The sequence below is a fragment of the Rhinatrema bivittatum genome, chromosome 4, assembly GCF_901001135.1.
Source record: "Rhinatrema bivittatum chromosome 4, aRhiBiv1.1, whole genome shotgun sequence".
Lineage (NCBI taxonomy): Eukaryota > Metazoa > Chordata > Amphibia > Gymnophiona > Rhinatrematidae > Rhinatrema > Rhinatrema bivittatum.
Window position 1 is genome coordinate 394,303,384 of NC_042618.1, and position 12,416 is coordinate 394,315,799.

Below are 12,416 nucleotides of genomic sequence, written 5' to 3' on the forward strand. Positions count from 1 at the left end.
TGTTTGTTTTATCAAGAACAATGAATACATATTAATATGAATACTGACCTCAAACAGGCTGCAGCTTATATATCAGATATGAAGTTTTAAACGGGGGGAGAGAGAGGGAAAAATTCACATCCTTTAGTACAACAAAAAATGAGTTATATGCTTCTAAACCTAACCCTCTGGGTTGTCAATAAATCTGTTTGTTCATACTCAAAGAATGGAATTAGTCTGTTTTAACATTTTCTTTAATATGTTCCAGGTATTAAACAGTACTGAAGATGTCTTCCATGCCATAAAGAAAAGCAGATAAATTATTCCAGGACACAACAGAATATAACATTTTCATATTCAAAGCAACTGGATGCTGACATCACGCAACTGCACCGCTTGTATTATCAGTTTCCCACAACAACAGCTTTTAACGTTTAGCAACTTAACATTTCTGTACATGGATGTAATTTTTTAAATCAGACTTTGGTTATTTTAACGTTGCTGACATTTTGGTACAGGTACTCTAACTGTTAAGTTACTTTTCTGATGTTTAAAGATTATTTAATCAACAGAAGGTGAAGTCACTGGAGGTGTTAGACTCTGGTAGGCTATGTACTAAATTGATGATATGATGAATCATAAAACTATTTTTCCCCACTTACCACTGACTACAAAAATCATACTTCATAATGTCCCTATGAACAACATTTGGTGGATAAGTAACAATAAGAAGTGTCTGGATGAAGAACCGTTTTTAAAAATTCCAATGCATGCAGTTCCAGGTCTGTATATTTCTAACACAAACAATATCCTCTGAGATTCCAAAATACAAAAATATTTTGTCAGTACTTTCATTTACATTCCATTTACAATGAACATGTAAATAACTTAAGATATTTGCATTGTCTGATAAACAAATTACCACAGGAAAATAGGTACTAAAAGTGAAAACAAGCAAAATGATTTGCACAGGGTGGCATAAGTTAATAGTAAACTAGTGGCTAGAAACATATAGTGGTAACTAAGACATATGGAGGAATCCATCGGAAAGAATGGCATTATTTTGGCTGAACAGAACAAACCAGGTAATACAGTTTAAAGTGAAAGTTGCTTCAAAGTGAAATGTGCAAAAAAATTCACCATGCCAATAATTATGATTATTTATAGAAGTCAATCCATAACTTTGCCATATTATTTTAGATCCCAGTCCTTAGAACTTTTTCGTTACAAAAAAAAGCGCTTAAATCCAAAACAGTGCAAGTTTGTAAATTTTACATTCTTGGATCACGCCTGTACTGCCTTCTAAGAAATAATACAGTTTTTGCTTTTTCGCCTTTTTCTGCTGTGCAACTGTCCTCTGCCACCTAGGGTGGAAGACTTGGGTATGCCTCCACCACCACATGAACCATACTGGTGAATGAGGTCCTCACTGGTTACATATCGAAGATGAGTTGGTTGTGGAATTGGTTCACCTAGGAAATAACCTTCATTGTCAGATTCAGAAGAGGAGGAGCAAGTTGAGCACCAATCATATTCATTAAGATAGGGCCCCCACCTTTCACAAATATGATTCTGCAAAGCAAGATCAGATGCAGTCCTTTGATAATGGTTGTACATATCCCTTCTCTGGCCGGGTTCCATTGTGTCTCTTGATCCTCGTTGGAGCATAAATCGATCGTAGTCTTCTCTGGTTCTCAGAAAAGGCTTGTCTATCAATCTATTGCACTGCTCGCTAGCAAGGTGGAGGGCATTGTCTGAACGAGATCGCCTGGATCTCCTCTGTCTATGATGCCGATAGTTTTGATCATTGTCACGGGTTCGTCGTCGAGTGCGCTCACTTAACGGAGGAAATTTCACACTGCTTTGTCCTGCCATTTCATTCCCTGTCATTCCACCTTCAAACTGAAATCCCTGAAGCATTCTTCCATGCGATGACTTCTCCCTGTACTTGGCTGGATTTGCAAGCTGGTTTAGATTTGGCTCTATATCTTGGTATTGTTGTGCAGACAGCAAACTTCGAACTGATTCAACACTCCTAAACTGTGCAGAAGAATTTAGCGTCCCCATATTACTTAATTTTTCTGAAACGTTCATTCCGGAATCTTTGCTTAAGTCTGGCATTGAAAACCTGGAGAGATGCTCCTGACGCTTGGGTCCTCCGTCTGTAGATAAACCTTGTTGGGGGAGGGGGAAAGAGTTAATTGAAAGGTTAATTCATTATTAAAGACTTTGTCCAGAGAAAAACAATAGGAGCAAAAGATTAAATCTTGAATGGCTTTGGCATTTTTAATTTCACAAAGATGACAAAAACACTACAAAACTAACTAAATCAATTGATATTTAGAAAATAAAATAAAAACATTTTAAAGAAATAATTGTCATATTTCTTCCTAGATAGCATGAAACAGTAGTAATAATCATGAATTATGATATTTTCTGAGGAAATACCACATGTCCACCCCAGGTCTTCATTCTCAGGAAATGCTATGGACCAAAATCATTAAAGCAAATATAGTCAGCATGTACTGGTAATTACAAGGCCATTACAGTTGTTAATACATGAACAACATATGCTGTCTTCCTCAGAGTTGTTGTCCTCTTGTGAAAAAGGAAATCACTAAATCACTGTATTTTAAATCCTTTGTCTATCTTGCCATTATAATGTTACCAAGAGTGATAAAAGCATTGTTTTTTTAAATTTGTATAGTCTTCTAATTACAAGACATCCAGATTGGATAGTCCAAGCTCCATGTAGTAGACGTACGCTAATGAAAGTTAAATCAGCTTTCTAATTAGACTATAGCTCTCATATCCATGACATTTATAGAAACCTAGGGGTACATATTCAAAAGCCATTTAGATGGATAATGGGAAACAAGTTATCCAGCTAGAATTTAACCGGGTAAATTGGGGGCATTCCTGGGGCTGGAGATAGACGTTCTAGGGAGAAGGAGAGTTTGCTGGTTAAGTTACCTGGCTAACTAGACATGCCATAGGGCAGGTTTAGAGTTAGCTGGATAGATGGCTCAGCAGCTGAATATTTACCCCATAGAACATAGAAACATGACAGCAGAAAAAGACCATCTGCCCTATCTAGTCTGCCCATCCACACAATTGTTCAGCTATACAATACCTACCACCCTATCAATCCTTTTTAGCATTTGAGCAAAACTGTAAAAGTCCAATGATGTCATTTTTTTGACAAATAACAATCTGATACTAAATTTAAAGATTATGTTGTCATGACATGACATATATTGTCTTTAAAAATAAAAATGTCTTGCAGGCTAGAGCAAAGATCTCTTGGACAACTGTGGGTTTACGTGGACCTAGCTGGGAATTTCAACCTCCAAGCTTAAAAGCATCATTTTCTCTCTTTAAACTTTTAAACTCATTAGACCATAGACAACAATAGTAGGATTTGAAGAAGGAGTTTCACCCTGGCTGACTGCTTTACACAAATTTCCAAGCAATTTATCATGTAAGAGAGGACAACTCAAGAAATCTCTCCACCAAACATACTACAACAAATTATGAAAGAACTCATTCTTCTAATTAAGGTCTAGATTAATAACTGCTAAGAAGCCATAGCTAAAAGACAGATCTACAGCAACATTTTTCAGCTATGCAATTCTTTCAATTGATTATTTTATGTCTCAAAACCCTGAATGCTTAGTTTTGCTGTTGGCCTTTGAAGACTGGTACTTCTACAGCAGCCTTTGGACTGGTACTTCTTCAGCAGCCTTTGGACAAGATAATTTATTTTCCCTCTAATGCTTTTTTTGGTTGAGCAGCAGAGGTCAGTCAGTTCTCTTCTCCACCCCCAGGAAAATGAGTTAACGTCTGACGTTGCCTCTAAACCAATATGTAATAAATTTCAACACTGAGGTAGATATTGAGCTGCTGTGCAGCTTGGCTAGTTAGCTGGATAGATTTATCCAGCTAACTTATTCCATATATTCAGAGGCGTGGCTATGCCACTGAATATATCTGGCTATCTTAAAGTTAACTGAATAAGTTTATCCAGCTAACTTCAGAACAGCCCTATGGGCTAAGTTGGTTGCTCCCAGAATACTGTTGCCCTGCCTATCACTTAACTGGCTACTTAGCCGGGTAACTAGTTAAAAAGGTGAATAGTGGAGTGACCCAGGGATCTGTTCTAGAACCAATGGTTTTTAAATGGGAATGGAAATGGGAGCAACAAGTGAAGTGGTCAAATATGCCAATGACACAAAATTATTCAAAGTTGTCAACTCACAAGAAGATCGTGAGAAATTGTAAGAGGACACTGCAAAACTGGGAGATTGGGCATGCAAATGGCATATTAAATTTAATGTAGACAAGTATAAAGTGATGCACTCAGGGAAGAGTAGCCCACATTATAGCTACAAAATGCAAGGTTCCACATTAGGAGTCACCACTCAAGAAAAGGTCCTAGGTGTCATCATTGAAAATACATTGAAATCTTCTGCTCAGTGTGCAGTAGTATCCAAGAAAGCAAGTAGAATGCTAGGGATTATTAGGAAAGGAATGGAGAATAAAACAGAGAATATCATAATGCCTCTATATCGCTCCATGATGTGACCTCATCTTTAGTATTGTATTCAATTCTGGTCACCATACCTCAAGAATGATATAGCAGAATTAGAAAAGGTACAGAGAAGGGTGTCCAAGATGATAAAGGGGATGGAACAATTCCTCTATGAAGAAAGGCTAAAGAGGTTAGGACTCTTCAGCTTGGAAAAGAGATGGCTGAGGGGAGATATGATAGAGGTCTATAAAATAATGACTGGAATGGAACAAGTAAACATTAATCAGTTGTTTTTCAAAAAGTAAAAAGACAGGGGATACACAATTAAGTTACTGGGAAATACATTTAAAACCAATAAGGGAAAATATTTTTTTACTCATCGCATAATTAAGCTCTGGGATTCATTACCAGAGGATGGGGTGAAAGACATTAGTATAGCTGTGTTTAAAAAAGGTTTAACTTTGGACAAGTTCCTGGAGGAAAAGTCCATTAACAATTATTAAGGTACAGTTGCAGAAATCTACTGCTTATTGCTGGGATAAGCAGCTTAGAATCTATCTATCCCTTGGGATACTGTCAGGTACTTGTGCCCTGGCTTGGTCACTGCTGGATACAGGCTACTGGGCCTAATGGACTGACCCAGTATGGCAAGTCTTATGTTCTTGTATTCTTATACTGCACGAAAGTCCACTTTGAAAATTGGTGTAGTTTAACACAATGTTACAAAATTACTCTCATAATGGATGAGCATATGGGAGAAGCTTTCAAAAATATTAAACAAAATGACTGTTTGATGCCCAACTGTAAAATCTATAAAATCATGCAGCCAGTGCTGTTGCTTCAAAAATTCTAGACAGAATGACTAAGACATTTATTTATTTTTTTTACATAGAATATACAGTTATTTTTTTCCCTTTTTGAGGGAAAGAAGAGAAAGACAAGTTGCCTTAGATTGCTGCTGAATCTCTCTCTTCTGAATGTTCTTTTATAATATGAGAATCCCCTTTCCCATTGTTTCAGACCCCAACACCATAGCTGTTCAATTATTCCTTCTGTGGTACTGAGCACAGAACGGAAGGACAAGACGACATGCTTTTCCTCATACAAACTTTAATCTGTAAACACCACCAAATATGGAGGTGTGCATGGGAGAACTTCTAAGCGAAATTCTTCTGCCAAAGCAGCTCTGGGCTTGTGATGCACATGGATACATGAGATTCCTCAGAGCTTACTTTAAATTACACTTAATATAAACCAGGGTCATTATCCTTCACAATGCAGAAGTGATTTTTCTAGTTGGAATATTTAGAACATAACAGACAGACATCATGGGGCCAATATTCAACTGCGTTAAGTTGAATATTGCTATATATATAGCTATGTGGCTAACTTAACAGGGATATTCAGCAGCACGGCCACGCCAATGAATATCCCCGGCTATCTTAAAGTTAGCCAGATAAGTATATATGGTCTACTTTAGGACAGACCTACGGTGTGACCAGAGTTAGCCACATAAGTTATGCAGCTAACTGCCCCCCGAAGCCCCTAGAACGCTCTTGACTTATGTGGCTAAATTACAGAATTTAGCCGCATACGACTTTGAATATAGCCAGGTAACCATTTAGGTGGATAACTTTCAGTTATCCGTCTAAATGGCTTTTGAATAGCGACCTGAAAAATTCCTACTTTTAGGTATAGCCATGCTTTAGTCAACACAGTGGAGAGGCAAAATTAATTTAGGTTCTTCATGCATGAACTTCAACAAATACTATTACCTCTCTTTGCTGTAGGCTGAAAGGTGAGGTATAGGGTTATTTAAGATAAGATGTGGCTGTAATTTCTGCATTAAAACACAAGAGTATAATTCCCAAATCACGCTTGTGCAATTGCTGCTTGTAGGCGTGCAATATTTCTGAAAGCCAGTAACAATACAGCTCACAGAGTTACAACAGGTAAACTTTACTGAAGAAGTACCTCAAAACTCTGTGGGGCGGATTTTAAAAGCCCTGCACGCGTAAATCCGGAAGGATTTACGCGCGCAGGGCACTCGCGCGCCAGCGCACCTATTTTGCATAGGCCGCTGGCGCGCGTAAGTCCCGGGGCTTTCTAAAAGGGGCATGATGGGGGCGTGGCCGGAGCGACGCGGCGTTTTGGGGGCGGCGACGCGCGTGACGCGGCGTTTCGGGGGCTGCGATGCGGGCGTGGTTTCGGCCCGGGGGTGTTCCGGGGCATGGCTGCGGCCTCCGGACCAGCCCCTGGGACCGGAACACGGAGCGGGGCTGCTGGCCGGCGTGCGCAAAGTTAGGGGGGGGGGAGTTTAGATAGGGCCGGGGGGGTGGGTTAGGTAGGGGAAGGGAGGGGAAGGTGGTGGGAGGGCGAAGGAAAGTTCCCTCCGAGGCCGCTCCGAAATTGGGAACAGGCAGCGCACGCTGGGCTCGGCGCGCGCAGGTTGCACAAATGTGCACCCCTTGCGTGCGCCGACCCCGGATTTTATAAGATATGCGCGGCTACGCACGTATCTTATAAAATCCAGCGAACAAAAGTACACGATCGCGCAAATTTTTAAAATCTACCCCTGTATATATGTTAGATACAAATGAATCAGCATTCTTGTTATGTGATTGAATTATGAATGTATATGAAAAATGCGTGAATTGTTTAAGCCATTGGCACTACCGCTCACAAATTTCAAATTTGTGCAAAAACAGACCCTCTTTGTTTCTATTACCATGTGACCAATATATGCGTACATACATATGCTTCCAAACAAAAAATATTATTGAATTTCTCCAGTAACAGGATATACATTAAGGGTTCAATTTTCAAACCTGCGTGCACATGGACATGGCTATTTTATAACATGCGCGTGCGTTGGCACACGCACGATATAAAATACAGTTCCCATCCGCGCATGCACGCCAGATTTTAAAATCCATGCATGCATGTGCGGGTGGGTCAGGACTTGCACGTGCAGGGGGGTGGGGGGTGAATTTCAAAAAGCAACGGACTGGGAGGGAACTTCTCTATACCCCTACCTAACCTTCCTACCTTTTCTCCTCTCTTCCCCGACCTCTAACCCCCCTCCCTGCCTAGACCACGCCCCTAGCCCGCCCCTTTCCAATGGCCTGGCACATCTGCGCATACTGGGGGTTACACGTGTAGCGGGGCCCCTTTGAAATTGCACTAAAGTGGTTAGGACTGTTCAGCTTGGAGAAAATATGGCTGAGGGGGAGATATGATACAGGTCTTTAAAATCATGAGAAGTCTAGAATGGGTAAATGTGAATCGGTTATTTACTCTTTCAGATAATAGAAGGACTAGGGGGCACTCCATGAAGTTAGCAAGTAGCACATTTAAAACTAATCAGAGAAAATTCTTTCACTCAATGCACAAATAAGCTCTGGAATTTGTTGCCAGAAGATGTGGTTAGTGCAGTTAGCATAGCTGGGTTTAAAAAAGGTTTGATAAGTTCATGGAGGAGAAATCCATTAACTGCTATTAATCAAGTTATCTTACGGCCAAATTTTCAAACCCCCATGTGTAAAATCCCGGGGTTACGCACACGGCTGAGCCTTGCATTTTAGAAGGGGCCTGGCCGCTTTGCAGCGCGCGCAACTTACTCCAGCTCAGGAGCTGGCGTAAGTACTGAAATAAAGTAAAAAAAAGGTAGGTCGTGTTAAAGGGTCGGGGAGGAGATGGGAAGAGGGAGGGAGGGTAGGTGGGGGGTAGGAAAGTTCCCTCCCAGTCCGCTCCTTAGTTGCAGTGGACTGGGAGGGAACTGGGGGAGGCCTGATCTCGTCGCTGTGCATAAATTGGCCAAATCTAACCTCTCTGCGCGCGCTGGCCTGGATTTTATAACACGCACGCGCTGGCACACGCATATTATAAAATTGTGCGTCCATGTGCACACGCCGGGTTACGCGTGCACATGGAGGCATGCACGTATTTTTTAAAAATATACTCCTTAGAGAATAGCCATTGCTATTACTGGCATCAGTAGCATGGGATCTACTTAGTGTTTGGGTACTTGCCAGGTTCTTGTGGCCTGGTTTAGCCTCTGTTGGAAACAGGATGCTGGGCTTGATGGACCCTTGGTCTGATCCAGTATGGCAATTTCTTATGTTCTTATTGCACCCTTTTAAAATGTTTTGCTCATGAACATTCTACTGTGGGACATATTACAAATATAAAAAACAACAAAACAGTGATATGAAACGTATTCAATAAATAAGGGGCACTTGTATAAATCAACAATTGGATATGTAGCATGCTGACCATGTACTTGCAATATTTTCTAATTCGCATTCCTCACATATATACATATTTTATAATTTTTTACACATATAAAAAAGTCCTTTAAAAATTGTGTTGATTTGGTAGCCAAACAGGTCCTAACACTGTAAACATTAAAAAAGCTTTCATATTAATGTGTCATGCACAGAACACTCTCCTGCAATATTGAATAAAGCACATACCAATTTATACTGTTCCACTAAGGGTCTGAAGATAAAAACATGTCAGAACTGTTTTCTGAGAAACAGCCAACACGGTCTATGTTTTGATTTACATCTGTATCAAGGGGTGTACAATCACTGTCTTAATAGAGTATTAAAAGGGTATGCATGGAGAATGATGATTAGAAACCATTGCTGAGTTCATGGTCCATTTTATGAAAGAGTTAACTTGTAAGTGGATACTGTTCTGTTCAGAGGGTCACCACTAGATGGCATGATGGGACAGGAACCTTGAAGTATTACTGGGGGGAGCTTGCAGAGCCAGGTAGATGTTTCAAATACTGCTGTTAACAGCAAAAGTTCTTCTTTTACTAAACCACCTCCAATCTCTTCTGTGAGTGAATGGGTGACACCCATGACAGTCAGTATGCTGTATTCCCAATATTGATGTTTATGAATGCTCACTGTTCTTATGATTTTTGGATTTCTGAGGTTCAGTGGCCTTTTTTTGTGTTTGTTTGTTTTAATTGAATAAACCCTGGATTTTATTCAAGTAAGTGGTTGCTCCTATTTTGTTGATTAGCACCAGATGGATTCAGACACAGATAGATATGTGCTTACAAAGGAGGAGGAAACTTTACATAATATACTTATTTATGTCACTAACTGACAAAGAATGGGAGAAAACCCTTGGTAAATCAGGCTCAATGACAGCTGTAACAAATGATGAACAAGAATTACTGTGGGAGAACAAAACATCTGTATGTTGCAATCAAGATTTTGTACAAAGGGGTTTGTTGTAAAGATAAACCACTCTAAGCACTGTTACACGAGGACTGTGGCCAAAAGTCTAGGAACATCAGTATTTCCCCTTCACCGCATGCCAACAAAATGCTATTTCATTAGGTTCTATAACTGAATTTTCACATGACATGCTAGGGCTAGAAGTTTCTGGTTTTCTACCAGTGATTTTCCTTCATAAGATAGTTTATTCTCTATTTATGGTTGTTAAAAAAAAAAAAAAAAGGAATCAGACACTAAACATTGGGACAAAAATGAAGAAATTGCTCATAATTGGTACAATTTTCTATTTGGTCCCTGAGAAAAAGTAAAATAAAAAAACATTCTTCCCACTGTTTTTGGATGGCATCTTTAACATACACTGTATTCTAATCACTTAAAAGTAGAATAGAATAGACAAGTGAACCTATAACTTCTAATGATGTCATCACCATTAATATTTATCAATGTGTTCTGAGTACATATGCACACACCATTCATTTCTGTGTGCACACTATCCATTCATCAGATACGCGTGTACCGCTGAAACAAATCAAATGAATAGAGTAACAAATGCACATGCCTACCTTTACTGCACACACAAACACACACACACACACTTGGGGAAAAAATAAAACCTTCCACAGAAGAGCTTATTGTAGGTTCCTAATATTTTATTGCAGGCTTACCACTGAAATCAAAGATCCGGGATACTGTCATCACAGCAAACCAGCCAGATAGCGCACACTGACATTTAATGAAATTTATATATGATCACAACTAAAGTGTTATTCACTAAATGTTCATAGCTGGTACTAGCAAACATCTTGAAGTTGTCACTCTGCTATGAAAGATTGACCCTGGACATGATCTGATGCAGTTGAGTTCACCATAATGTTTACTAGTACTTTCTAGCTGGAGAAGTGAGCACAGTGTCTGCTGCTGAGCATAGACAGAGCTTTGAGTATTCTGGCAAATACAATCGTATTTCAAAGAGTGGGACCTAACAAAGCTTTTCTGTTTCCATTCCTCCTCAAGAATGTGCCTTTGTGATGGCAGATGTAGGCAAGAGGCCCTTTGTCTGAAATAACATTTGTTGATCCATGAAGTAAACTGTGACTAAGATGAAGCCAACATTAATATTAAACATCTAGTAAACAATAACTCTCTGCGCTGAGTGAAGATACAATGTCAATGTATAGTGGAAGCACAAATCAAGTACCAAGACCTCCCGAACACCTAACCCTCAGGATGGCAAAAATGCCAAGCCCTACTGAACTGACAGCGCAACAGATTTCTCCTTTCTATCAGCAGGCAAGTAGGGAGTCAACATTTCTTTGTGATAGGATTTTCTATTTCAGATGACTATAGGCCTGATTTACTAAGCTTCTCTCTCCTCCCCCTTTAGACACAGAATGGGAGAAAAGCCTTAGTAAATCAGGCCCAATGACTGTTGAAACAAATGATGTGCAAAGATTACTGTGGGAGAACAAAACATCTGTGTGTTGTAATCAAAATCTGGTACAAAGGGGTTTGGGAACATTGGGAACATCAGCATTTCTCCCTTCACTATATGTCATGCCAAGGTAAAGGAGCATCACTTTTTTTTTTATTGTTGCATTTTGACAACTGTGCCACAAAACCACAAGTCAGTTGTATGCAGAAGTATGTATTTGGTGCTAAAGGTTTTGATAGGGTACCCAGCTGCAAAGTTCCACATGCACTTTTAAGCATGCACAAAACAAACTGATATTCAAAGACAAGGGGGGCCTGCCCAAATGAAATCTGAAAATGAGACAGTTATGTGGAAGATGACTTATGCGCATACAATTAGATCAGGGGTGGCCAACTCCAGTCTTCGAGAGCCATAAACAGGCCAGGTTTTCAGGATATCCACAATAAATATGCATGAGATAGATTTGCATGCATTGCCTCCATTGCTTTCCTAACGCGTGCCCATCCACCTCTCCTGGGCATGCGGGAGGCGGTAGGGGAAACTGTGTGTCCCTAGTGCCCCCTTGGCATCGGGTGCCCAGGAGAAGTGGCTGTGCACAGATTAGGAAAATGGACCGAGGAGGCACTAGGGATGGGTGTGCGTTAGGAACTTTGCAGCTGGGTACCCTATCAAAATTTTAGCCCCAAATACATATTTTCTGCGTTTCTGTAAATGTTTGGGGCTCCTCAAGACTTAGCACTAGCTCCGGGGCTGGCAGTAATTTTTGAGGGTAAAAATGTGCTCATCGGGTGAACATTTAGTTTTTACATAAAGGGGTACTAGGTAATAGCCTCATCAACATGGCATTTACATGTGATGAGCGCTATTAGCTATGCGCTGGTTTGGACGCACGTTTTGGACATGCTAATACCCTTATTACATAAGGGGTTATGAACACGCGTCTAAAACGTGGATCCAACTGGAAGTTAACCTGTGCACTAGCCTGAGCGCATGGTATTGCATCGGCCTGTAAATGATGACTTATTCTTATTTTACACATGGGCTAAGAATGAATTCCATGCCAGCTATGAAGTATTATTAATTTTCTTACCTGACTAGTAGATACATAGATACATGAGAGAAAATAACAAAACAAAGTAGGTGGGTAAACAGTCTTTCCTCTCCAAAGACAACTAGCGATCTCACCCTGGGGTCTATGTACTAAAAGGCGTTAAAC

At 40.1% G+C, this 12,416-nt stretch overlaps 1 protein-coding gene across 3 annotated transcripts in view; it reads right to left on the reverse strand.

The window, feature by feature from the left end:
• Positions 1-215: 215 nt before the first annotated feature.
• Positions 216-12,416, reverse strand: part of PRICKLE2 (prickle planar cell polarity protein 2) — a 219,755-nt gene continuing 207,554 nt past the window's right edge. For all 3 annotated transcript variants that reach the window (XM_029601027.1, XM_029601028.1, XM_029601026.1), the window contains one exon: positions 216-2,153. In XM_029601027.1, the coding sequence (XP_029456887.1) occupies positions 1,282-2,153 (872 nt within the window). In that variant the 3' untranslated portion in view covers positions 216-1,281. The remainder of the gene's footprint in view (positions 2,154-12,416) is intronic.